This window comes from Corvus hawaiiensis, chromosome 22 (genome assembly GCF_020740725.1).
Source record: "Corvus hawaiiensis isolate bCorHaw1 chromosome 22, bCorHaw1.pri.cur, whole genome shotgun sequence".
NCBI lineage: Eukaryota > Metazoa > Chordata > Aves > Passeriformes > Corvidae > Corvus > Corvus hawaiiensis.
This window is the reverse complement of record NC_063234.1, coordinates 1,837,104-1,860,396: the sequence shown is the minus strand read 5'-3', so window position 1 is coordinate 1,860,396 and position 23,293 is coordinate 1,837,104. Positions and strand designations below refer to the sequence as shown.

At 46.5% G+C, this 23,293-nt stretch overlaps 1 protein-coding gene and 1 long non-coding RNA gene across 5 annotated transcripts; both read left to right on the top strand.

Moving 5' to 3' along the window:
- Positions 1–321: 321 nt before the first annotated feature.
- On the top strand, positions 322–22,134 carry TNFRSF18 (TNF receptor superfamily member 18). Of its 4 annotated transcripts, none has more exons than XM_048326539.1 (7): positions 322–789; positions 2,034–2,168; positions 3,400–3,487; positions 3,572–3,660; positions 4,230–4,370; positions 4,796–4,942; positions 11,036–13,152. In XM_048326539.1, exons 1-7 carry the CDS (start codon positions 636–638, stop codon positions 11,767–11,769), a joined length of 1,488 nt encoding a protein of 495 aa, XP_048182496.1. In that variant the 5' UTR covers positions 322–635; the 3' UTR covers positions 11,770–13,152. The 4 variants fall into 4 exon arrangements, with proteins under 4 accessions (XP_048182496.1, XP_048182498.1, XP_048182499.1 ...); XM_048326541.1 differs by lacking the exon at positions 11,036–13,152 and adding an exon at positions 21,968–22,134 and having other exon boundaries at positions 347–789; XM_048326542.1 differs by lacking the exon at positions 11,036–13,152 and having other exon boundaries at positions 351–789; positions 4,796–6,606.
- Positions 20,544–20,653, top strand: LOC125337168. Its single transcript, XR_007207985.1, has 2 exons — positions 20,544–20,591; positions 20,624–20,653. It is a non-coding gene; the product is annotated as an uncharacterized LOC125337168 (long non-coding RNA).
- Positions 22,135–23,293: the final 1,159 nt, after the last annotated feature.

Genomic DNA, 23,293 nt, shown 5'->3' with positions numbered 1-23,293 from the left:
AGAAAGAAATTCGTGGTTCTTGCTGTGATAAACAACAGGTGTCAGGTGCCACAGGGGGCATGGCTGGGATGGGTTTTAGGGACAGGTTCATCCCCCAGAGGGATATTTCCAAGGGATGGAGTGCCAGGACACAGGGAATGGTTTCAGACTGACAGAGATTGGATTTAGATGGGATATTGGGAAGAAATTCTTGGCTGTGAGGGTGATGAAGGGCTGGGATGGAATTCCCAGAGAATTTATGGCTGCTCCATCCCTGGAAGTGTCCCAGGCCAGGTTGGAGCACCCTGGGACAGTGGGAGGTGTCAGCAATGAGCTGATTTTTAAGCTCCCTCCCAACCCCAACCATTCCCTGACCCCACAACCCAAATTTAATCCCCTTTAATCCTCAATTATGCCCCCAAAACCCTTCCAAACCCCCATTTTTATGGAGCCACCCCTTTCTCTGCCCCTGCTGCTCCTCCCTGGGCCATGCCTGACACTCAGACTCTGCCATTTTAAAGCAAATCTTCTCCCCGCCCCCTAAAAAGCAGGAAGAGTTCAGCCACAAAACCCCAACGCCTTCCTCTGTGGAGGGGACAGAGCAGTGCCAGGGACTTGGTGGCACTGCCCACGCCAGGGTGGCACTGCCCAAGAAGATGCCCAAGCAGAGGAATGGAGTTTTCCTGCTCCTGGTGCTGCTCCTGGGGCACTGGGCACGGCAGGGCCGGGCGGGGCAGTGCCAGGATGGAGAGATGAGAGCGGTGTGGGGAGATGGCACCAAGTGCTGCCCTAAATGCACCTGGAAAGGAGGTGAGGATGGGCAGGGGGGGTGTAAATGGAGGTACAGGGTGGAAATTTGGTGGAAATGTGTGTAAATTGGGTGTAAATGATGGGTAAATGCGGGTAAGCATAGGTACAGTGTGGAAATTGGGGGTAAATGGGTGTAATTGTGTGAAATTGTGTGGGCAAATGTGGGTAATTGTGGGTAAATGTAGGTAAATGTGTGTAAATTGTGTTATAAATGTGGGTAAATTGTGTAAATGATGTGGAAGTTGTGTGTAAGTTTTGTGTAAATGTGGGCAAATTTTGTGTAATTCTGTATAAATGTGAGTACATGTGGGTAAATTGTGTGTAAATGTGTATAAATTGTGTAAATGGTGTGGAAGTTGTGTGTAAGTTTTGTGTAAATGTGGGTAAATTGTGTGTAATTGTGTATAGATGTGTGTAAATTGTGTGTAAATGTGTATAAGTTGTGTAAATTATGTGGAAGTGTGTAAATTTTGTGTAAATGTGGGTAAATTGTGTAAATTATGTGGAAGTTGTGTGTAAATGTGGGTAAATTGTGTGTAATTGTGTGTAAATGTGTATAAATTGTGTAAATGATGTGGAAGTTGTGTGTAAATTTTGTGTAAATGTGGGTAAATTGTGTGTAATCGTGTGTAAATGGGTATAAATGTGTGTAGATTGTTTAAATTGTGTGTAAATGTAGGTAAATAGTGGAAATGATGTGGAAATTGTGTGTAAATGTGTGGTAATTGTGTAGAAATGAGTGTAAAGTGTGTGTAAATGTGTGGAAATTGTGGGTAAATGTGTAGAAATGTGGGTGAATTGTGGGTAATTGTGTGTAAATGGTGAGTAATTTGTGTGTAATTGTGGGTGAACGTGTATAAATGTGTGTAAATTGTAATTGTGTGTAAATTGTGTGTAAATGTGCGTAAATTGTGTGTAAACTGTGTGTAAATACGTGTAAATGTGGCTAATTGTGTGTAAATGTGTGTACAGAGTGTAAATTCTGGGGAAATGCTGTGGAACTTGTGTGTAGCTGTGTATAAATTGTGCACACCTGTGTGTAAATGTTGGAAATTACGTGGAAATCGTGTGTAAATGTGTCCGGAGGAGCTGTACACACCCCCCCCCCCCCCCCAAATGCCCAGGGCTCCTCAACCACCCCCCAGCAGGGTGGGTGGCAGTGACACCTCCCTGGTAACCCTTTTTTCCAGCCTTTTCCCAGGAGAATGGGAATTCCTGCCTTTTTAACCCTTTCCTTTCGGCAGGAAGCAGCAGCCCCTGCGAGGCGGCGCAGGACCACGACTGCAAATGTCCCCCAGGGCACAGCTGTGCCGACGAGCCCTGCCAGTACTGCCAGAAGGTGCCTCTCTGTGAGCCCGGACACGAGCCCACCAGGATCGGTAATGCTGGGATTGGGAATGGGAAGGGGACAGGGAACAGGGAATGGGACAGGGGACAGGGAATGGGACAGGGAATGGAACAGATAATGGAACAGGGAACGGGACAGATAATGGAACAGGGAATGGGACAGGGGACAGGGAATGGGACAGGGAACAGGGAACAGGACCTGCCAGTACTGCCAGAGGGTGCCCCTCTGTGAGCCCGGACACGAGCCCACCGGGATCGGTAATGCTGGGATCGGGAATGGGAACGGGACAGGGAACGGGGAACGGGACAGGGAACGGGGAACAGGACAGGGAATGGGACAGGGAATGGGAACAGGACCTGCCAGTACTGCCAGAGGCTGCCCCTCTGTGAGCCCGGACACGAGCCCACCAGGATCGGTAATGCTGGGATTGGGAACGGGACAGGGGACAGGGAACAGGGAACGGGACAGGGGACAGGGAACGGGACAGGGGACAGGGAACGGGACAGGGAACAGGAAATGGGACAGGGAACAGGGGACAGGACGTGCCAGTACTGCCAGAGGCTGCCCCGCTGTGAGCCCGGACACGAGCCCACCAGGATCGGTAATGCTGGGATTGGGACAGGGAATGGGACAGGGAACAGGGACAGGGAACGGGACAGGGAACAGGGAACGGGACAGGGAACAGGGAATGGGACAGGGAATGGGACAGGGAACAGGGAATGGGAACAGGGGACAGGGAATGGGACAGGGAACAGGGAATGGGACAGATAATGGAACAGGGAATGGGACAGGGGACAGGGAATGGGACAGGGAATGGGAACAGGACCTGCCAGTACTGCCAGAGGGTGCCCCTCTGTGAGCCCGGACACGAGCCCACCAGGATCGGTAATGCTGGGATCGGGAATGGGAGTGGGACAGGGAGTGGGACAGGGACAGGGATTTTCACACCCTGCAACGCTTTTCTGGGATTCTTTCCTTCCCAAATCTGGGATTTTCACACCCTGCAACGCTTTCCTGGGATTCTTCCCACCCGAAATTTGGGATTGTCACTCTCCCAGTGCCATTTTCACCCCAAACTTTGGGACAGTTTGCAGGAGCCGCTTTTGCTCTGAGCTGCCTCAACTTCCAACCCTCCTCTCCCAAAATTCCGAGGTGGGAGGAACTGGGAGTGGATTTTTCCGGGGGGGATTGGTCGCACGGAGAGGGAAAAGCTTCCCCCGGAACTTGGGATCTCACAAATTCCCATCCTTTTTTCCCTGCAGGAAAAGTCAATTTCAAGTTCGAGTGTAAACCCTGTGAGACCGGGACTTATTCCAGCAGCAGGAACGGCTGGTGCCGCAACTGGACTGAGTATGGGAATAACTAATAGTTATTAATAATAATTAATAATAATAATTAATAATTAATAACCCCAAATTCCAATGGTTTTTCCAGCTGTGAGAGCAGCGGGTTCATAACGCTCCAGGAAGGGAACAGCACCCACAACTCCGTGTGCGGCTTCCCCATGAGACCTCTGGAGCCAGGTACTTCCTTCCCGGGGTTTATTCCCTCTTCCCTGCTTTTCTCCGGGATCCTCCAGAGCTTCCTGGCCTGGAAATCCTCTTGGAAAGCTGCTGCTGTTTCATAAAATATTGATTTTAATATTGATATTAATATTGCTATTAATTGAGGTGTGATTAATTAATTGTTGGCCTGGCAAAGATTCCGCTTTTAAAGCGCTGTCCATGAAAAAGGTGGAGAAAATCCTTGGATAGGGCACGTTTAGGTGGGAATTTATCATTTCCCACTGAGCTGCTCCTGCTGTTTTCCTGGTTTCTCCAGGAAAAATGTCCTTAGGTTCTCCTTTCTCCTTTTTTCAGTTCCTTCCCTGCTCCCTTTCTTTTTCCTTTTCCTTTTTCCCCCTTCCTTTCTCCCTATTTTATCCCATTCCATGATTCCCTTGCCCCCTCAACTCTGAACCTCTCAAACCTTCCCTCTTTCCCCACAGAACTCCCAAATCAATCCCTAAACTCCCTTGAAAGATCTCCTTCCTCTTGAACAAAAACCTGGGCCCAGAATTCCTTAATTTTTAATTAAATCCCGTTAATTGCAGCTCGGATTCCCCTGGAATTCCCTTCCAGCACCATCCTGGCCATCCTGACGGCCGTGGCCGTGTTCGTGCTCATCCTGCTCACATTCCTGCTGCACTTCTGCATCTGGACCCTCAGGAAGGACAAAAAAAACCCACCTGGAGGTGAGGAACCTCTGGAAGCTCCAGCAGGGATAAAAGGAGTGGAATTAGTGAGATAAATCCGGGTTTTCCTCTGGGATTTGGGGCAGGTTCCCGGAATCACCGATCATTCAGGCCAGCATTCCTGACAGAGGGGAGGGTTAAATGGGATTTTGGGATGGAATTCCTGCCTGGGAGGGTGGGGAGGCCCTGGAATGGATTCCCAGAGAAGGTGTGGCTGCCCCTGGATCCCTGGAAGTGTCCTTGGAGCACCCTGGGATAGCGGGAAGTGTCCCTGCCCATGGATGGGGCAGCACTGGATCATCCTAAAATCCCTTCCAACCCAACTCATTCCATAATTCCCTGATCCCACGACCTGGAAAAGGGCTGGGCAGCCTGACCGAGGTTTCTGGGATTCCTGGATGAGCTTTTCTTTGTTCCCACTGCAGATTTGGGACACAGCTTCCCGCGGCTGCCGCCGCCCCCGCAGCTCCCGCTCCAAGGGGAGGAATCCTACAGCATCCAATTCCCAGAGGAGGAACACGGGGAGAAAACGGCCGAGGAAAAACTTTCCATCTTATCCCTCAAAGTCTACAGTGAGCTCAGATAATGGGATCATTATCTGGGATCAGCGGGAATCAGCAGGGCTGAGCTCGGCTTCCCAGAAAAACAGCAGGAAAGGGAGGGATGGGGTGTGAAGCATTGTTTTTCCATAGGGAAAGGAGTGCATCTAGGGCGAGTTTGGCTTTGTTTTTCCCCAAAATCCTGGAATTTAGGGATAAAACCCTGCTCATTCAGGCTGGCATCGATTCAGGAGCTTTCCCAGGTTATCCTGATTTCCAGGATCTGGAATAGCAGCCACGTCTCCTCCTCTTCCCTTGGTTTTCCAGCGCTGCCAAACTGCCCTGATTGTGTCATTCCCAACCCCATTCCAGCCTTTCCCAATCCCATTCCAGCCCCAGGGGCTGCTCCGGCTCAAAGATTCCCTTGGGAGGCTCCTTTTGTGCTGCCAGGGATTTTCCTATGAAGGTTCTTCCAAGGAAAATCGGGACAAAAGAGAGTGGTGCTCATCCAGGGAATGGTCAGAGCTCCAGAAAAATGGAGGAAATGGAAAAAAAATCCTGGAAAATGCTCTCAGGTGGGATTTTGGGATTGCTGTGCAGGACTCTGATCCCTGTGGGGCCCTTCCCACTTAGGATATTCCATGATTTTATGATGTAATTCCAGCAGGTTTTGGAGGTTTCTTGGGCTGATCCCCTGTGGAGATGCCGATGTGTTGATAATTATGGATAATCCAGGACGAGTTTCTTGTGCCTTTGGTGGATATTCAGTGGAAATCCGTGTAAATTCCTGGGATTTCAGAGGAATTGCATATGGATTTAAACCTCTCCTGGATGATCACTGGATTTTGGATCAGCTCCAAAGATCTGGAGCGGGGCTGGCAGAGCTGGGAATGTTCCCCTGGAGAAGGGAAGGATCCAGGGAGACCCTTCTAGAGCCTAAAGGGATCCAGGAGAGCTGGAGAGGGGTTGGGACAAGGGATGGAGGGACAGGACACCGGGAATGGCTTCCCACTGCCAGAGGGCAGGGTTGGATCAGATATCAGGAAAAAATTCCTCCCTGTGAGATTCCAAAGGTTCCCGGTGAGTTCCAGCAGCTCGCAGCAGGTGATTCTGTTTCCCTGGATTTGGGGTTGGGATCACAGTGGGGAATTTCTGCAGGAACTGCAACCCCAAAAGTTGGGCTGGGAAGTTTCTGATTCCCCAGGAAAACTTGGGAAATTCCAAAGAAAAACTCATTTTAACGAAGTTTTTTGCTTTGGGATTTTTATTTTGGCTTTCAAATCCAGCATCATTCCCTAAATTATCCTGAGGAAGCTGAGCCTTTTCCACTTTGGATTTTCATCCTAATCCTGGAGAGAACAGAGCCATCCTTAGGCTCAGGCTCCCAGGAAAACCTGGGGAAAAAAAATATCCCATTTTTGGGGCTGTGCAGGCATCAAAATTCCACCCTCCAGGAGCAGAGGATCTGGATACACCCATGGGAACAATATTCCAACAAAAGCCACAAAATTCCATTCAAACCCCAGCTTTATTCCCAACCCTTTGGAAGCAGAGTGGCAGCAGAGGGAGCTCCTGGAGAGGCTGGAAAAATTTATTCCAGAGAGAACAGGCTCCGTGAGAGCCCGGGGATGGGAGGGGATTAAAGATTGACCAATATTTCCTGGATAATTCATGGATAAAGCACAAAGGGCCCTTCAGAGGCACTGCTGCTTTTATGGCCTGAGTGACGAAATCCGGGAACTGTTTCCCTTTTATCATCAAAGGCTGCTGGGAGCTGCTGGAATAACCAGGATCTGTTACAGCACTCCATGCCAACTGCACTTCTCCAAGGAAAATGGAGCCCCCTCCTCATTCCTCACCAACAGCAGCCCAGAGTGGCTCCAAGGGAGGCTCCAACCACTTTTTCCTTGGAAGTGCTGCCTGGAGATGTCAAAAAAAATCCCATTTTTGGTCTAAATGGGCTGATTTTGCCCTGGCTGCTCCGATTCCAGGGAGCCTGTGGGATCAGCATCCCAGTTTTTCATTTTCCACCTCCCAGTTTCACATTTTCCACCTCCCTCTTCCCCTTTTCAAAGCCTGGCTTTGGTAGGAAGGCCCTGTTTGGCAGATCCTGAGGGGTGGAATTCCACCTGGAGCTGCTGGAATCCAGAGAAGGCACTGGGAATGCTGAGAGGAGTGGAGCAGGAAAGGCTGGGAGAGTTGGGAATGTTCAGCCTGGAAGAGGATTTGGGATGATCCAATTGTGGCCTGGAGGAGCTGCAGGAAAGGTGGAGAGGGAATATTTCCAAGGGATGGAGTGACAGGACACAGGGAATGGCTTCAAAGGGACAGAGAGGGGGTTTAGCTGGGATACTGGGAATAAATCCTTCCCTGTGAAGGTGGGGAGGGGCTGGGATGGAATTCCCAGAGAATTTGTGGCTGCTCCATGCTTGGAAGTGTCCCAGGCCAGGTTGGAGCAGCCTGGGATAGCGGAAAATGTCCCTGCCTGTGGTCCCTCCGAACCCAAACCATCCCTGATTCCATGATAATTCCATGGATATTGCTGATTTTGACTGGGCAGACACTGAGGTGAAGGAGGGAACACTGAGGGAAAGGGGGGGACACTGAGGGAAAGGGGGGGACATTGAGGGGAAAGGGGGGACATTGAGGGGAAAGGGGGGACACTGAGGGAGAGACACTGAGGGGAAAGGGGGGGACACTGAGGGAAAAGGGGGGGACATTGAGGGGAAAGGGGGGACATTGAGGGGAAAGGGGGGACACTGAGGGAGAGACACTGAGGGGAAAGGGGGGGACACTGAGGGAAAAGGGGGGACACTGAGGGAGAGAGGGGGACATTGAGGGGAAAGGGGGGACATTGAGGGGAAAGGGGGGGGAAATGAGGGAAAGGGGGACAATGAGGGAGAGACACTGAGGTGAAGGGGGGACATTGAGGGGAAAGGGGGGACACTGAGGGGAAAGGGGGGGAAATGAGGGAAAGGGGGACACTGAGGGGAAAGGGGGGACATTGAGGAGAAAGGGGGGGGAAATGAGGGAAAGGGGGACACTGAGGGAGAGACAATGAGGTGAAGGGGGGACACTGAGGGAAAAGGGGGGACATGAGGGAAAGGAGGGACACTGAGGGAAAGGGGGGGGAAATGAGGGAAAGGGGGACACTGAGGGAGAGACAATGAGGTGAAGGGGGGACACTGAGGGAGAGGGGGCGACACTGAGGGAAAAGGGGGGACATTGAGGTGAAGGGGGGACACTGAGGGAAAAGCGGGGACAATGAGGGAAGGGGGGGAACACTGAGGTGAAGGGGGGACACTGAGGGAAAAGCGGGGACAATGAGGGAAGGGGGGGAACACTGAGGTGAAGGAGGGGACACTGAGGGAAAGGAGGGACACCTGAGGGAAAAGGGGAGACACTGAGGTGAAGGAGGGGACACTGAGGTGAAGGAGGGGACATTGAGGGAAAGGAGGGGACACTGAGGGAAAGGAGGGACACCTGAGGGAAAAGGGGAGACACTGAGGTGAAGGAGGGGACACTGAGGTGAAGGAGGGGACATTGAGGGAAAGGAGGGGACACTGAGGGAAAGGAGGGACACCTGAGGGAAAAGGGGAGACACTGAGGTGAAGGAGGGGACACTGAGGTGAAGGAGGGGACATTGAGGGAAAGGAGGGGACACTGAGGCAAAGTGGAGCTGGCCTTGCTCTGTCACAGTCACCAAGTGCCACTGAACAGCTGAAACTCAGATTTTTGCTGCCTTTTCCCTCCCTTTTCTGCTCCTCTGAGCTCCAAGAGTGAAATTTCCTGCCTCAGTGACAAAACCCCGGTAGGACAAAGGCTGTGGCCGTTGTCACCCATCCTTATCTCTCCTGGTTTATGATCCCTGCGTTTATTCCCCGCTGGCCCCACCCCTGGGTGCAGGTGCTGTCCCCAGGGAGCTGTTCCCACATCTCCTGCCTGTCCCACACCTGCTCCACTTTGCTCTGGAATAAAGGAGAGGGATTTGCAAATCCTCCAAGTCAGGAATTGTTTTAAAATTCTGCTTCCAAAGGGTTCTGACAGCAAAAGCTGTGGTGAGGCCTGTGCTGATCCCTGCCCTCCTTCCCTGAATTTCCTCCTCAAATCCCACCCAAAACACCCCCAGAGCACCCAGGAACCACCAATTCCAACAAATCAGGGGGAATTGCCTCAGAAGGGGCTGGAAAAGGATTGAGAAGAGATTTTTTTTTTTTTTAATTCCAAGGCCTGTGTGGGGTTTTGTGGAGGCCAGGCCACGTTTGGGCCCTGCAGGGCTTGGGGACAGTGGGAAAGGGATTTCCCATGGGAAGCAGTGCCTGAGTTTTTCAGCTCTATCCCATTATTTCATCACAGGCAACTCCATCAAATGGAATTCCAGAGTGGGTTGGGAGGGAGCTTAAAGATGATCCAATTCCACCCCATCCATGGGCAGGGACTCCTTCCACCATCCCAGGGTGCTCCAACCTGGCTTTGGGCACTTCCAGGGATGGGGCAGCCATAAAATCTCTGGGAATTCAGTCCCAGCCCCTCCCCACCCTCCCAGCAAAGGATTTCATCCCAATATACTGGAATTAGGGGTTTATTGTGACTTGAGCTCTCAGGGAAGGGCCCTACGGGTGTCACTGCTCACACCGAGCAGGGAATTCACAGCACGATCCCCTCCCAGGGAATTTGTCTTCCCAGTAAATTACTGGACCTGGATGTGGCTCATTAATTCCTTTGGGAATTGTGTCTGGCCCTGGCAGGGACACAAAAACCGCCTGGGGTCATTTGTTACAAAAAAAAAAAAGCAGAGTTTAGGAGGCAAAACTTCCCCTTTCCCTGGAGAATGCAGTTTAATGGAATATCAGTGACTGATTTCTCCAGAATCCAGTTGCAATGCAGCTGGAATTTCCAGCTAAAAATGACCTCAGCATCTCCCTAAGGACAAGAATTCTCTCTGCATTAAAAAGATTTTAATTGGAGGCAAAGAAATCAGTTTTTAATGCACAGAGCTGGGCTCAGGAAGGAAAATGTCAGGAAAAGAATCCCAGAATCTGGGAATGATTTGGGTTAGAATGGACCTTAAATTCCTCAAGTGTCCCAAAGGTCAGGCTTGGGAAACTCTTCCCACTCCCAGGAGCGAGTTTAATGTGAGCTGAGCCTGCAATAATATTTTAATATTATTTTATATTATTTTATTGGTTTAATATGAGCCGAGCCAGGGGTTAATTGGGAGAAAAGGGAGAAGGGAAAAAGGGAAAAAAAGGGAAAGAGAGGGAAAGAGAGGGAAAAAGAGGGGAAGGGAAGGGAAGGAGAGGGGAAGGGAAGGGAAGGGAAGGGAAGGGAAGGGAAGGGAAGGGAAGGGAAGGGAATCCTCCATTCCCCTCTTCCTTCCAAACCTTTTCAGATCCCAAAGGTTTTCTCAGGAATCTGAGAATGTTGGGATAAACATGGAAAAACCCCAATTCGCTGATTTGGGGTGCTCTTTCCAAACTCATTCCTAACAGAGCGAATCCATGGCCGGTTTCTGATTCCATGACCCATTCCATGCTCTGAGAATTCCCGGTTTCTTTGGGAGCCTCTCCTCCCTCACATTTTTGGTTTATTGGATCATTAATTATTGGAGTGAAGCGAAAAGTGCCTGAAACAATGGGATTGGGATTCTTCCAGGCAGCCTCTGGGTTGTTCCCAAACCGGAGCTTTGAAGGGAATTTGATCCCTGTGGAGCCTCCGTTAAAAATGTCACGAAGCCAATTTATGGAGCCTTGAATTCCTAATTCGCTAAATTCGGATGCAGGAGCAGAAAACAAGGTGGGATTTGGGGTTTTTTTTAGGATCTCGGAGTGGGGCATTCCCAGGGTTAAAATCAGAGGATCAAGTCTGCAATTCCTGCCAGGATCTCCCATTTCCAAGTGCAAACATCACAAATTTTGTCCCATCCAGAAAATCTCTCCAACTCCTGAGATCCCAGAATGGTTTGGGTGGGAAGGGACCTTAAATCCCATCCCATCCCACCTTCCACTATCCCAGGCTGCTCCAACATCCCTTGGACACTTCCACGGATGCTGAAACTTCCTCAGCTCCCATTTTCCAGGCAGGAATGACGAAAATCCAGCAAAATCCTCTTTTTTTTTTTCTCAGTGCAACTCCCACCCCCAACCAAAAACTCTGGGAAAAGCCGATGGAAGCTGGAACTTGGCTGCGGTCCCGCGTCCCCTGGGCTGGCTGTGAATTCCCTGGCACCTTCCCCGGGGGTCACAGCGCCCTTCCAGAACATTCCCAGGGCTTTTCCTGCTGCTGCACAATGGTTGGGATCAGCTCCAGTGCTCCCAGAGCCCATCCTGGCCTCACCTTCCCCCTCCCTGGATTACCTGATCCCACAGGAGCGGCAGTGGGAGGACGGAGCTGTCGCAACCCAAAACGCTTCCAAGCAAAATTCCACCCTCGAGGAATCATTTCCCAATTCCTGGACAAGGGGAGAGGCTCAGTTATGGATTTCAAGATGTTTCAGCCACCCCAAAACCTTCTGTGCTCCCTCAGCTTTCCTCAGCTCAGGGGAAAATGGGATATTCCAGAGGGATTTAACCAACCTGGCCTTGGACACTTCCAGGCTTTGGGAAGAAACCCCATTTTATTTTTCCCACCTGGAAAAAAAAAATATCTCCACTCCGTTGCCTTTAGGAAAACCAGATCTTGGAAATGGATACATTTGGATCAGCCAAATCCCATTAAATTCGGATTTGATTGGGAATTTTACTGCTTTTCCAACACTGAATTCCCATCCTGCTGCATCCCAGTTCTGGAACTTCCCTAAATCCAGCTGCCAGCAGCACTGGTGGGAAATCTGGGAGGACTGGGAGCTATTCCAGCCCTGAATCCACCCCTGCATCATTTCCCGTGTCCTTTTCTCTCCTCCAGGAGTTTTATTTCCTAAACCACCCCGTGAAACTTTGAACTTTCCCAAAGCCCAACGCAATTCCGGGCAGGATTTTTCCTGGGACTAGAAAAAATTCCACAGAAACTCAACTCAGAGCTGGGTTAAATTTCAATTCTTTTATTCAATAGAAATTCCAGTGAAAATGTCTAAAATGGATTTTATCAGCTCCCAGGCACTGAAACAGGAGATAACTGCGAGATAGAAAACTTCTTCTCTCCAAGGGCAGCTGCTGGAGCTGCTCTTCCCCATTTTTCCAGGGAAAAATCATCTTTATGGATGTGTTTATCCACGCAGGTGGATTGCAGAGATAAAGTAGAATATTCATTTATTAATTAAAATTAATGAGTAGTGGAGAAAGTGGGAATTTTTTCACCTTTTTGCCTTCTCCAGGATGTTTTGGTCACACCCTACCTTTGAAAATTCCCTGTCCACAGCGTTTCCAGTGGGATTTTATTCCAAGCTTCCCCAGGGACACTTTGTAATTAAAGGAATGAAGTTTTTGGTTTCAGTTCTTTGAAAGAGAATGAATTGAATTAATTTCATAATTAAGCTGCTGAAAGGTCAGATTTGTTGGGTTTCAGGAAGCACCAAACTCCAAAAATCCCCCTTTTTTTGGGGCTTCTTGGGAAGGCAGAAATGGGAATTGGGAAGATTCCAGTGAGAAATTGTGGATTCCAAAGGGGAAGTGCTGGAATGAGGCAAATAAAGGGAAGGAAAACAAGGAATCCAAGGGTGGAAATGCAGGAAAAAGAGACAATGGAGAGGATTAAATTCATATTTTGGGGAGACACTGCAACTTCCAAAGGAAGGAAGATCTTCCATGAAATTATGGGAACTCTGGAAAGAAAAGCTGCAAAAATGAGAGTTGGGAAGGAGCCACCTCAAGCAGGACAACACATCCATCTTTTCTCTGGGGCGAAGCCATTCCTAGCTGGAAATTCCAGGGAATTCTGCTCTCATTTCCCAGGATAAAGGCTGGATGTGGGGAATCTCTGGGAATCACCTTTTTTCCCTGTAAAACGTGATGAATCCCATCCCAAACAGAAGATTTTGGGAGCTGAGGGCTTGGCAGAACCTTTGGAATTTATAAAATCCCTTTAAAAGTGTTCTTCTCTCCATTTTAAAATCAACCAGGGATCTAACCCTGAGCTATTCCCATCGTTTGGAAATTTAAGGAATGATTCCCAATCGGAAGCAGCTCCTTAAACCAAGAGCAGCCTCAAGGCCTGAATTTCACCAGAAAAATTCTCTTGCTTTGATTTTTATTTCAACCTCGGGGTTTCTGTGTTGAGAATCTTCAGCAGGAAAATTTTAGGATCCAGAACCATCAAATTCCCATTCCCAGGGCAGTTTTCCAAAGTTTTTTCAGCACTGGGACCAGCGAGGGCTCTGCTCAGGTTTGGATTGAGGATTTTTTTCCTGGGGTGTGGGGTCTGCACCCAAATTCCAGGGGCCTCAAATTCATGTGAGAATTCAGGGATTCTGCTGAGAAAATCAAGGATTTGGGGTTTTTTTTTCTCTCCACATTTCTGTCAAGAAAAAAGGGACTAACATGCCTAAAATTAATATCAAAATCATTAATTATTCTGATAAAATCAAGGGATTTGGGGTTTTTTTTCCAGGATAAAGGTGCCTGAAATGCCTCCAGTGAATTCCAGCTGTGAAACTTCCTGAACTCTTCTGCTAAAGGGAATTTTCCCCCCATTTCTCCCACGATGAAGGTGACCAAAATCCCTCAAATTAATATGAAACTCCACTGATTCTTCTGATAAAATTCAGGGATTTGGGGCTTTTTTCCTGATTTCTCCAACACAAAGGAACCTAAAATGCCTCCAAAGAATTCCAGCTGTGAAACTCCAGGAATTCCTCTGCTAAAGGGATTTTCCCCCACATTTTTCCCCAGGACAAAAGTGCCTAAAATGCCTCAAATTCACACGAAACTTCATTGATTCTATTGATAAAATCAAGGATTTGGGGTCTTTCCCTCCACATTTCTGCCACGAAAAAGTGCCTCAAAATGCCTCCAATGAATTCCAGCTGCGAAACTCCAGGAATTCTTCTGCTAAAGGGGATTTTCCCCCATTTCTGCCCCGCTGAGGTCGTGCCCGTGCGATTGACGGCATTACCAGACAGTATTAGACAGAAATAGGCAGATCTAACTTTGCCTGGTAAGACAGCAATCAGCAGGCTCCAGGAAAAGGACTTTCTCCACATCCAGGATTGGAAAATGATCCCAGGGAAAGGCTCTCCTGAGCCACAGCAATTCCCAGGGAATCTTGAACTCGTCCTGCCTGATTTGAGGCAGGAAAAGGGTGAAAATTCAGCTTTTTTCTGCTTGGCTGGGAAATGAATTTTAAATATTTGAAAGGACTTACCCCGGCGGCTCCATCCGTGGAATTCCTCTGGCTGTGCCTGGAGCAGCTCCCAAAAAATTGGGGATGCGCTTCCAGCTGCCCCACATCCATAAATCCCACTTGCTGAGGCAGATTTTTAGGATTCTGCCCCAAAAAGCTCCTAAACCACCCCAAACCCAGCACTGGTGGTGAAGTGGATTTAAGGAAGGGGAGAATCTGTGGGAAAAGGGAGGGAATTGAGGCAGGAATTTTCCTGGCTCTGAGAAAAGCTGGGATGGATTCTTCCCTAAGCACCCACCATCAGTAGGGTGGGAAGGAGTGGGATTTCCCTGTCTCCGTTTGGTTTTTTCCAGGGCCACATTCCCACGGCTGCCCAGCTGGAATGATCTCCTTTTTTATTGTTATTTATTGACCCAATTCCACACAAATTCCAGCTTTGTTTGAAGAGGGGATGGGTGGGAGGGGGTTGGGCCCCAATCCCGCTGATTTAAGGCCTGGTTAAAATCCAATTTCCAGAATTCCTCCAATTTCCCCCCATTTCCTCCAGGGCTCCCGGAGCAGTTACTCATTAACGCCTTAATCACCCCTCTGCTTCCTCCTCCTCTGCTTTTCCTGGGAATTTCAACCTCCAAGGGCAAGCAGAGCTCCTTCCAGGGGGTCAGGTGTGGATTTAGGGCAGCTCCTTCCGAGATCTCCACGTTGAAATGGGAATAAGTTTCATTATGGATCAATTGATCCATTTTTTTTTCCTGCTTTTCCTTTATTATCCACTAATTTGGGGCAAGGAGTCTTAGGCTTGGCTTAGTGCAAAGCAGGGAAAAAGGATTTAAAGATTTATAGTGATAAGGGAAGAGAATTCCAGGCTGGTTTGGGTTGGAAGGGACCTTAAAATCATCTAATTCCAAGCGTTTTTGTGTTGCTAGACCAGTTTTAATTTGGAATGTGGAGTGAGGGAAGGGGTTAAAACCAGGATGAGGCTGAGGGAAAACCTCGTGGGGCTGTGGTTTAATCCCAGATCAAATCCTTGGAATCCCACAGAAAGCTCTGGGGTGAGGAATGTGTGGAACTGCCTTGGTTGTCCCAGAAAGGAGCTGAAATTTGGGACTGGGAGGAAAATCTGCAGGGAAAAGGGGGTGAAATATGGGAATGGGTCCTTAGGGAGGAGTCCCCATCCCTGGAGGGATCCAAGGAATTCCTGGATAAGGCAGGCAGTGACAAGGTGGGGATTGGGCGCTGGTTGGATTCAGATCCCGGCCTAAATGATCCTGGAATTCTGGGATTCCTTGTGTGAGGATGGATCAGAAGGAATGGCTGCTGACAGGAATTCTCATCCCCTACGGATAAACCCACCTGCAAACCCCCAATGTGGGTGATTCTGTCAAGGAAGGTCCTGAAAGGTGAACAAAGACACGTCCTGCATATGAACCTGGAATTAATGAAACATCACCGGAGCAGGGCGAGACTTGCAGCTTAATTAGGCCCCAAGTTAGGCCTGGTTTTAGCTGTGTGACCCCAAAGCCTGCTTGATCTTTACTGCAGCTCCAGCAGGGCTGAAATTTGGGATTTTTTACTAAAGCTGGGCTCAAATTTGATGGAATTGTTGTGGGATGAGGTGTCCTGTGTCACCCCAGCAACGGATTTAATTGGAATTTTATTCCGTAGGGGGAGAAGAATCGATTTCCTTAGGGAATTCCAGCTTCCACCCCAACTTTATCCCTTCTCCACGAGCTCCTGCTCACTTGGGATGAATTCTTGGAGCTCCCAATGTTCCTCCAGCTGCTTCAGGAGCTGTTCCTTGCCTGGCTGGAATTCCTGGCTTTCCTAAGGAATGCTCGGAGCAATCAACCCCCCTGGGACAGGGCAGGGTGGAAAGGTTGGGAGTTCAGGAGCCGTTCAGCCGTGGAGCTTTAACTGAGCTGGAATTGGGGACAACGACCTTTCCAAGCGGGATCCTGCCCTTTATCACCTTCCACAGGCAGGAATGGCAAAATCCCAGGGAAATCTTGGTGTCCTGGGCGAGATCTGGGCCGTGCAAACCAAATTTGGGGGAGAAAAGTGGATTTGGGATGTTAGACCTGACCTAAATACCCAGCAGCACCTCTGAGGGGTTCCATCGATTTTTAGTGAATATTATTTCTATTTCCATTTCCATTTCTATTTCTATTTCCATTTCTATTTCTATTTCCATTTCTATTTCTATTTCCATTTCTATTTCTATTTCCATTTCTATTTCTATTTCCATTTCTATTTCTATTTCCATTTCTATTTCTATTTCCATTTCTATTTCTATTTCCATTTCTATTTCTATTTCCTTCTATTTCTATTTCCTTCTATTTTTCTATTTCTATTTCTTTCTATTTCCATCTCTATTTCCATCTCTATTTCCATCTCTATTTCCATCTCTATTTCCATCTCTATTTCCATCTCTATTTCCATTTCCCAGGGCTAATCCCACCCCGTTTTCCCGAGATCCATCCTTACCCTGTGGAAAAGTTCCGCTCTGGGTGGAATTTGGGCCTGGAGTGGTTTGGTTCACCCTTTAAACATCGTTACCAGACAGTGTTAGAGTAGAGGCAGAAAATCCAGCACTGTCTAGTAAGATGCCCACAGAGGACCAGCGTGTCCAGCAGCTGCAGGAATCAATAATTCCATGTTCTTCAGGAGGCCCCAATTCCAGGAAAAAAACCAAGGAATGGCTGTATTTCATCGGGAGCGTCAGGAATTTACCGTGGGCACAAGGAGGGTGGGTGGTGTTGAAGGAGAGCTTGAACTCGTGGGGGGTTTCAGGAGGGAAAAGAGCACAAAAAGGTGATTTAATGCAGGTCTAAAGGAAAAACAGGGGGTTAAGCCTGGTTTAAGACAGGTCTAAAAGAAATATGAGGTTAAATCTGGTTTAATACAGATCTAAAAGAGAAAGATGAGGTTAGGCCTGATTTAATCCAGATCTACAAGAGAAACAGGAGGTTAAGCCTGGTTTAATGCAGGTTTGAAATAGAAACAGGGGGTTAAGCCTGGTTTAATACAGGTTTGAAACAGAAACAGGGGGTTAAGCCTGGTTTAATACAGGTTTGAAATAGAAACAGGGGGTTTAAACCTGATTTAATACCGATCTAAAAGAGAAAGATGAAATTCAGCCTGGTTTAATACAGATCTAAAAGAGAAATATGAGGTTAAACCTGATTTAATCCAGATCTAAAAGAGAAAGATGAAATTCAGCCTGGTTTAATACAGATCTAAAAGAGAAATATGAGGTTAAACCTGATTTAATCCAGATCTAAAACAGAAAAAGGAGGTTAAGCCCAACTTAATACAGATGAACAAGGAAATTCCAATAAAAGATTCACTTTCACTCTCTGGGCAGCTCCAGGGCTTTAAGAGGGAAGGAAAAGAACATTTGGGGACAGAATTCCCACATTTCTCTTGTCCCTACACCATTTTCCCATTTGGATATTCCTATTTTTGCAGCATCTGATCCATGGATTTTTCCCGATCCAGGCTTATCCATCCCAACAGGATTTGATCCATCCATAAATAAGATTTCCCAACCCACGATAAACCCAAGCTGTTTTCCATGAGCTTCACCCTTTATCCCCAAATCTCAAGCTTCCATTTGAACTCCCTCCGTGCTTGGCAGGGATTTGGGGGCCAAACCTGGAATTCTTGAGCGGGGATTAAGCTCAGCTCCCAACTTTTGTGCCGGATTTTCCACGGAGTGCAGGAAACACCATCATCATCATTACCAGGCAGTATTAGAAAAGCAGAAATCATCCAATGCTGCCCAGTAAGATGGTGAGGATATCTCAGGGTCAAGGCTCCAAAACTGGATTTTTTTTGGAGCAAAAAATGAAAGGATTTGGGAAAAATGTCACCTGGGAATGGTCCTCTGTTGGGATTTGAGCTTTTTTGGGGATTTTCCAGTGAAAAATCTGGAAAAATCACCCCAAAATTGTGTTGACACCCAGCCCTGCTTATAAAAGGAGGTGGAGACTTACTAAAGACTAAAACCTGGCTTTGTTAGACTCTGTTTTAACAATTAAAACCAGCTCTGTCATCCATTGAATGGGGATAAAAAGAATAAAAATGATAGAATAAACCCAGAAGAATAAATAATTAAGAATTAATAATGATAATGAAAATAATAATAAATGTGATCACCATGGCGAGTAATTAATAATGATAATAATGACAATAATGATAAGGAATAATGAACAATAATAATAAATAATTATGCACAAAAATACCCCAATATTTAATAATAATTAGAGCAAAACAATCCAAATCCTTAATAACTTAAGAAATACTATCCAGCTGTAAAAAATTCGGGAATTTTAGGGAAAAGCCAAAATTCTAAATGCACAATAATGTGAGAGATCCCATCATTTAGAGGGAATTTGGGATCCTCTGCTTGGATTTATCCACCAAAACCACCTTGAATTCCCTCAGCAAATGGCAGCAAATTCCATCCCTGCAATTCCCAAAATTCCAGATCCCGTTCCTGCCACTGAGGGAGACCCGGGAATATCCCCTGGAGCAGGGAATTCCAGGAATGGCAGCATTCCTCGAGGACACAAAGGGGATTTTTGGGGGTGTTTTGGTGGCCTGGAGTGTCAGACCTGCGTGGGAGATGTGAGCTGGTGCATCCCAATTTTCCAAATCCAGCTGGAAAAAATCCCTGAGCTCCCAGCTCCTGCTTTAAACCCAGCTGAGGAGCTTTTTAAGCTCCGCCTAAAGGGATTTTTCCGGGATGAATTATTTCGGATGACTGTCAGTGGATCTTTCCCGAAATATTTTTTGGTTTGGAGCTGTTTTTGGAATTTTCCCCAATTTTGGAATTTTCAGAGCTGCTGCACTGACCCAGCCACATTTCAATCCCTAAAACCTGTCCAGAAATGCCTCAATTCATCCTGAAAATCCAAATTTCACCAAGAGATCCATCAGGATCCTTCCTTTTGTGTCCAAAACAATAAACCAGCGTCAGGACAATATTGCAGCATCTCTTTTTGGGTGGAAAACACCTAAAATAAAGAAGATTTCAACCATTTTTTTTTCTGTAAGTGGTGTGGGCAAAAGGGAAAGGCAAAAGGGATCAGGAATGAGGAATTTTTGGGGAATTTTCCTTTCAAAATTCCTTCACTTTCCTGCCTTTGACACATTTTGTGATGAGGAAAATCCCATTTCAGCTCTCACAAGAAATGGGGTTTTTTTTCTACTCAAGCTGCTTGGAAGGATAAAATTTCTTCCTAAAGGGAGGACATTTAACGGGATCATGGCAAAAATCCCAAATCCCAAGGAATAGGAAGTGGGAATGGCCCTTTTCCCTCAGTCCCACCCAACACTTCAGGTGTCCAGGCACTTTTCCAACGATTTTTCCATCTTAAAATAAAACTCCTTCATTTCTTAGCTCACATTTTACAAACCAAACAAAAGGCTGAGGGCTCTGGGCTGCACAAAATCCCTGCTGCAAAAGAAACCGGGATAGATCCATGAATTCCCTTTGGTGAATTGAGGAAAAGAGACCCAAAAAAACCCCCAAAATTGAGAGGAAGGCCCCCAAAAAACGCTCCAGGCTGGGTTCAAGTCCCTTCAGTTTGTTTGATTTCCTACAGCACAGAAATTTGGGATGGTTTGGATTGGGAAGGACCTCAAAGATCATTTCTTCACAGCACTTCCCACTATCCCAAGCTGGCTTTGGACACTTCCAGGGATGGGGCAGCCACAAATTCCCCGGAAAATCCATCCCAGGCCTCACCTCCCTTGAGGTAAATCCCATTTTTTTAAATCTCAGCTCTAAACTGAGGAGGTTTTTCCAGTTCCATCCTGCCCACGGATTGGGAAAACCAAAAATCCAAGTCCTGGCCACGGCAGGGATGTTCCAGGAGTGGGATTTGGCTCCCAGGACACCAATTCCTCCAAGGAATGTTGTGGAGCTGCTGGAGCCACCCTTATTCCATCAATAAAAGCATCCCCAAAAATCTCTGGAGCTCCTGCAAGGCCTTGGATCAAAAATATCCTTTCAAATATCCTTAAAAGCCGAGGTTTTTTTGGGAATCTGGAGCTCAGGGGGTTGGGATGTTCCTCACTCACCTCAAAACCAACCTCCCCACATTCCTCATTTCCAACAAATCCCGTTTTAAAATCAACCTCCCCCCACTCCTTTATTTCCAAGCAAATCCCATTTTCCTGGTCCCAAAGGGATTTGTTGAGCTGAGCTTTGAAAAGCTGAGATTTTCAAATAAAGAATTAAAAAAAAACAAACCCCAAAAAAGGATGTTTTAATTGGGAATGGGACCGTGAGGGAAAAATCTGCTCCCAGGGAAAATGTGGAATTTTACACCAGGACAGCTCGGGAAGAGAGTACTAAAACCCATCAAAACCAGTTAAAAACCAGTTAAAACCAGTTAAAACAGTTGAAAACCAGTTCAAACCAGTTGAAAGCAGTTAAAACCAGTTAAAAACCAGTTAAAACAGTTGAAACCAGTTGAAACCAGTTAAAACCAGTTAAAAACCAGTTAAAAACCAGTTTCTCAGAACTGCATCCCAGTGCTTCACTGAGGCCTTGTGTTGGATAAATCCATGGTTAAATCCACCAGGGGAATCTGAACTTGGAGTTAAACCCTACAAAACCTCTGAAAAACTCAAGAAACACCAAAAAATTCCCCCCAAACCCAACAACAACTGAAAAAATACTCAAAAACCTCAACAATAACAACAAAACCCTGCCAAAAATCACAATAAAACCAACCAAAAACTCCCTAAACCCCAACAATAAACACCAAAAAACTCCCCAAAAACCCAACAAGCAAAAACTCCCAAAGCAACAACAAAAAAGCAACCAAAAAAACCCAAAACCACCAAAAAACCCCAAACCAACCAAAAAACCACCAAAACCCCCGACAATAACAACAAAAATCACCCCAAAACTGAATAAACACCAAAAAACACCCCCAACCCCCAAACCAACAACCAAAAATAACCCAAAAACCCCAAAACCCCTGAAATAACAACAAAAAGCTGCCAAATCCCAGAACAAAACCAACAAAAAACTCCTGAAAAAAGCCAAAACAGCCCCAAAATTCCCCAAATTGCCCCAAATTGCCCCGATTTTCCCAATTCCCTCGTGGCTGGGTTCAGATCCAGGCTGGGAATGGGAAAATGCCTCAAAAATCCCATTTTTTCTGGCCTTTGTTAATCGTTACTGAGCTCCCAGTGCCTGGGGAATTTCCTTTTCCCAACTTTTCCTCCCTCTCCTGGAAAAACGAAGCTTTTTGTGGGGAAAAAAAAGATCATAAAAATATCGTGGTGCAATGGGGAATAAAAGGGTGCAAAAACGGGAAGAAAATGTTCAAAGTGAACGTTTTACCAGGTAAAAAATTAGGGAATAATTTCGTGGAAACCCCAAATCCTTCATAGGGATCTTGTTGGGACTTTTAAAGAGTTTAAAAATTAATAATAATAATAATAATAATAATAATAATAAAAATAGTAATAAATTTAATAATAGTGCATTTAAGAATAATAAATTTAATGATAAATTTAATGATAAATTTAATGACAAATGCCTAATAATTAAGATAAGAATATAATAATAAATAATTTAATAATAATACATTTAAGAATAATAAATTTGATAACAAATTTAATAATAGAATTCCTAATAATAAATATAAATATACGTATAAATATAGATATAGATATATAGATATAAATATATATATAAATATAATTTTTAAAATAATTAAAAAAAAAAAAAAATAATAATGTTGTTGTGCTTTTTCCCAATAGGAAAACAAGTCCAGAAGTGAATTTTAGAAGGAAGCAGGAATGGGAAGAGGTGGCTTGGACCTCCCATGGGGAGACCTCGAGGCAGCAGAAAAAAAAAAAGAGGGAAAAACGAGGAAAAAGCCAAGGAAAAAAAAGGAAAAATCCCTGAGAATTCCCTGTTTTCCATTTTGGTATGGACAGCTTGGCAAAAAAGGGGAAATAAATCAAATATTCTTTCGTTTTTGGCAGGATCTTTGGCAAAGTGGCAGGAAAAGAAGGAGGCACCAGGTGAGGAGTGGGGAAAAAAAAGGGCAAACCAAGGAAAACCACAAGGAAAACAAGGCAAAACCCACGAAAAATCCCTGAGAATTCCCTGGTTTCCGTTTTTTTATGGACAGCTTGGCAAAAAAGGGGAAATAAATCAAATATTCTTTCGTTTTTGGCAGGATCTTTGGCAAAGTGGCAGGAAAAGAAGGATTGGGAAAGAGGGAAGAAAGAATGGGAGGAGGTGGCTTGGACCTCCCATGGGGAGACCTCGAGGCAGCAGGAAAGGAAGGGAAAAACGAGGGAAAAGCCAAGGAAAAAAAAAAGGGAAAAATCCCTGCGAAATCCCTGTTTTCAGAACATTCCCGGGCGTTCCTGGATAGCCAGGGAATCTAAAGCCGGCCCCGGGGTCACCCAGGTCACCTCCTGCCTTGGGTTAATCATCACTGCTATTCCCACTTATTTCCTGCAGGAAAAGCCAGGAATGGCTGAGAGGAGTGGAAAACACGGGATCTACCCCCAAGCTCTCCTAAATTTTAAGCCCGGCTTTGTAGGTGCATTCCCTCCTTTCCCTTTTCCTCCTCAAATCCAAATTTGCAGCCTTCAAAAATTCCCTCGGTGATCCCAAAGTGGGATTGGAGAGTTGGGAAAAAATTCCAGCTCCAAGGAGAGGGGACAGAAAAAAAAGGAGTCCGAAATTAAGTTAAGCTGGAGGTTGAGCCTTAATCAAGGCTCACAGGCAGGGAAGGAACAAAGCCTGGGAAATTTAAGCCTTCCCATCTCCATGGGAGGAAATCCAGACCTGGAGCTGAGAAGGACAAGGAGGAAAAACTTAAAAACATCCAAAGAAGCTCCAAACCCCTCCTTAAACCCGGCTTAACTGAGCCACAAGCTGAGATTAAAGAAAATCCAGACCCTAAAGTGGATTTATTTGGGTTTAATATTAAGAAGAGAAATTAGAACCGCTTCCAAAATGAAATGAAAGTGAAATTTCCCAAGTGGAACATGGAATTTCCTGGGATCGCTTTTCCCTGCCTGAAACGGGAGAAATATTCCAAGGAATTGTGGAAAGGAAATTTCTGA

Excerpts from the sequence above, each read along its gene's own strand:
- TNFRSF18 (XM_048326539.1), top strand. The coding sequence starts at position 636 with ATGCCCAAGCAGAGGAATGGAGTTTTCCTGCTCCTGGTGCTGCTCCTG. Across the intron at positions 3,661-4,229 it reads CATGAGACCTCTGGAGCCAG|CTCGGATTCCCCTGGAATTC; the intron begins GTACTTCCTTCC and ends CGTTAATTGCAG. Across the intron at positions 4,371-4,795 it reads CAAAAAAAACCCACCTGGAG|ATTTGGGACACAGCTTCCCG; the intron begins GTGAGGAACCTC and ends TTCCCACTGCAG.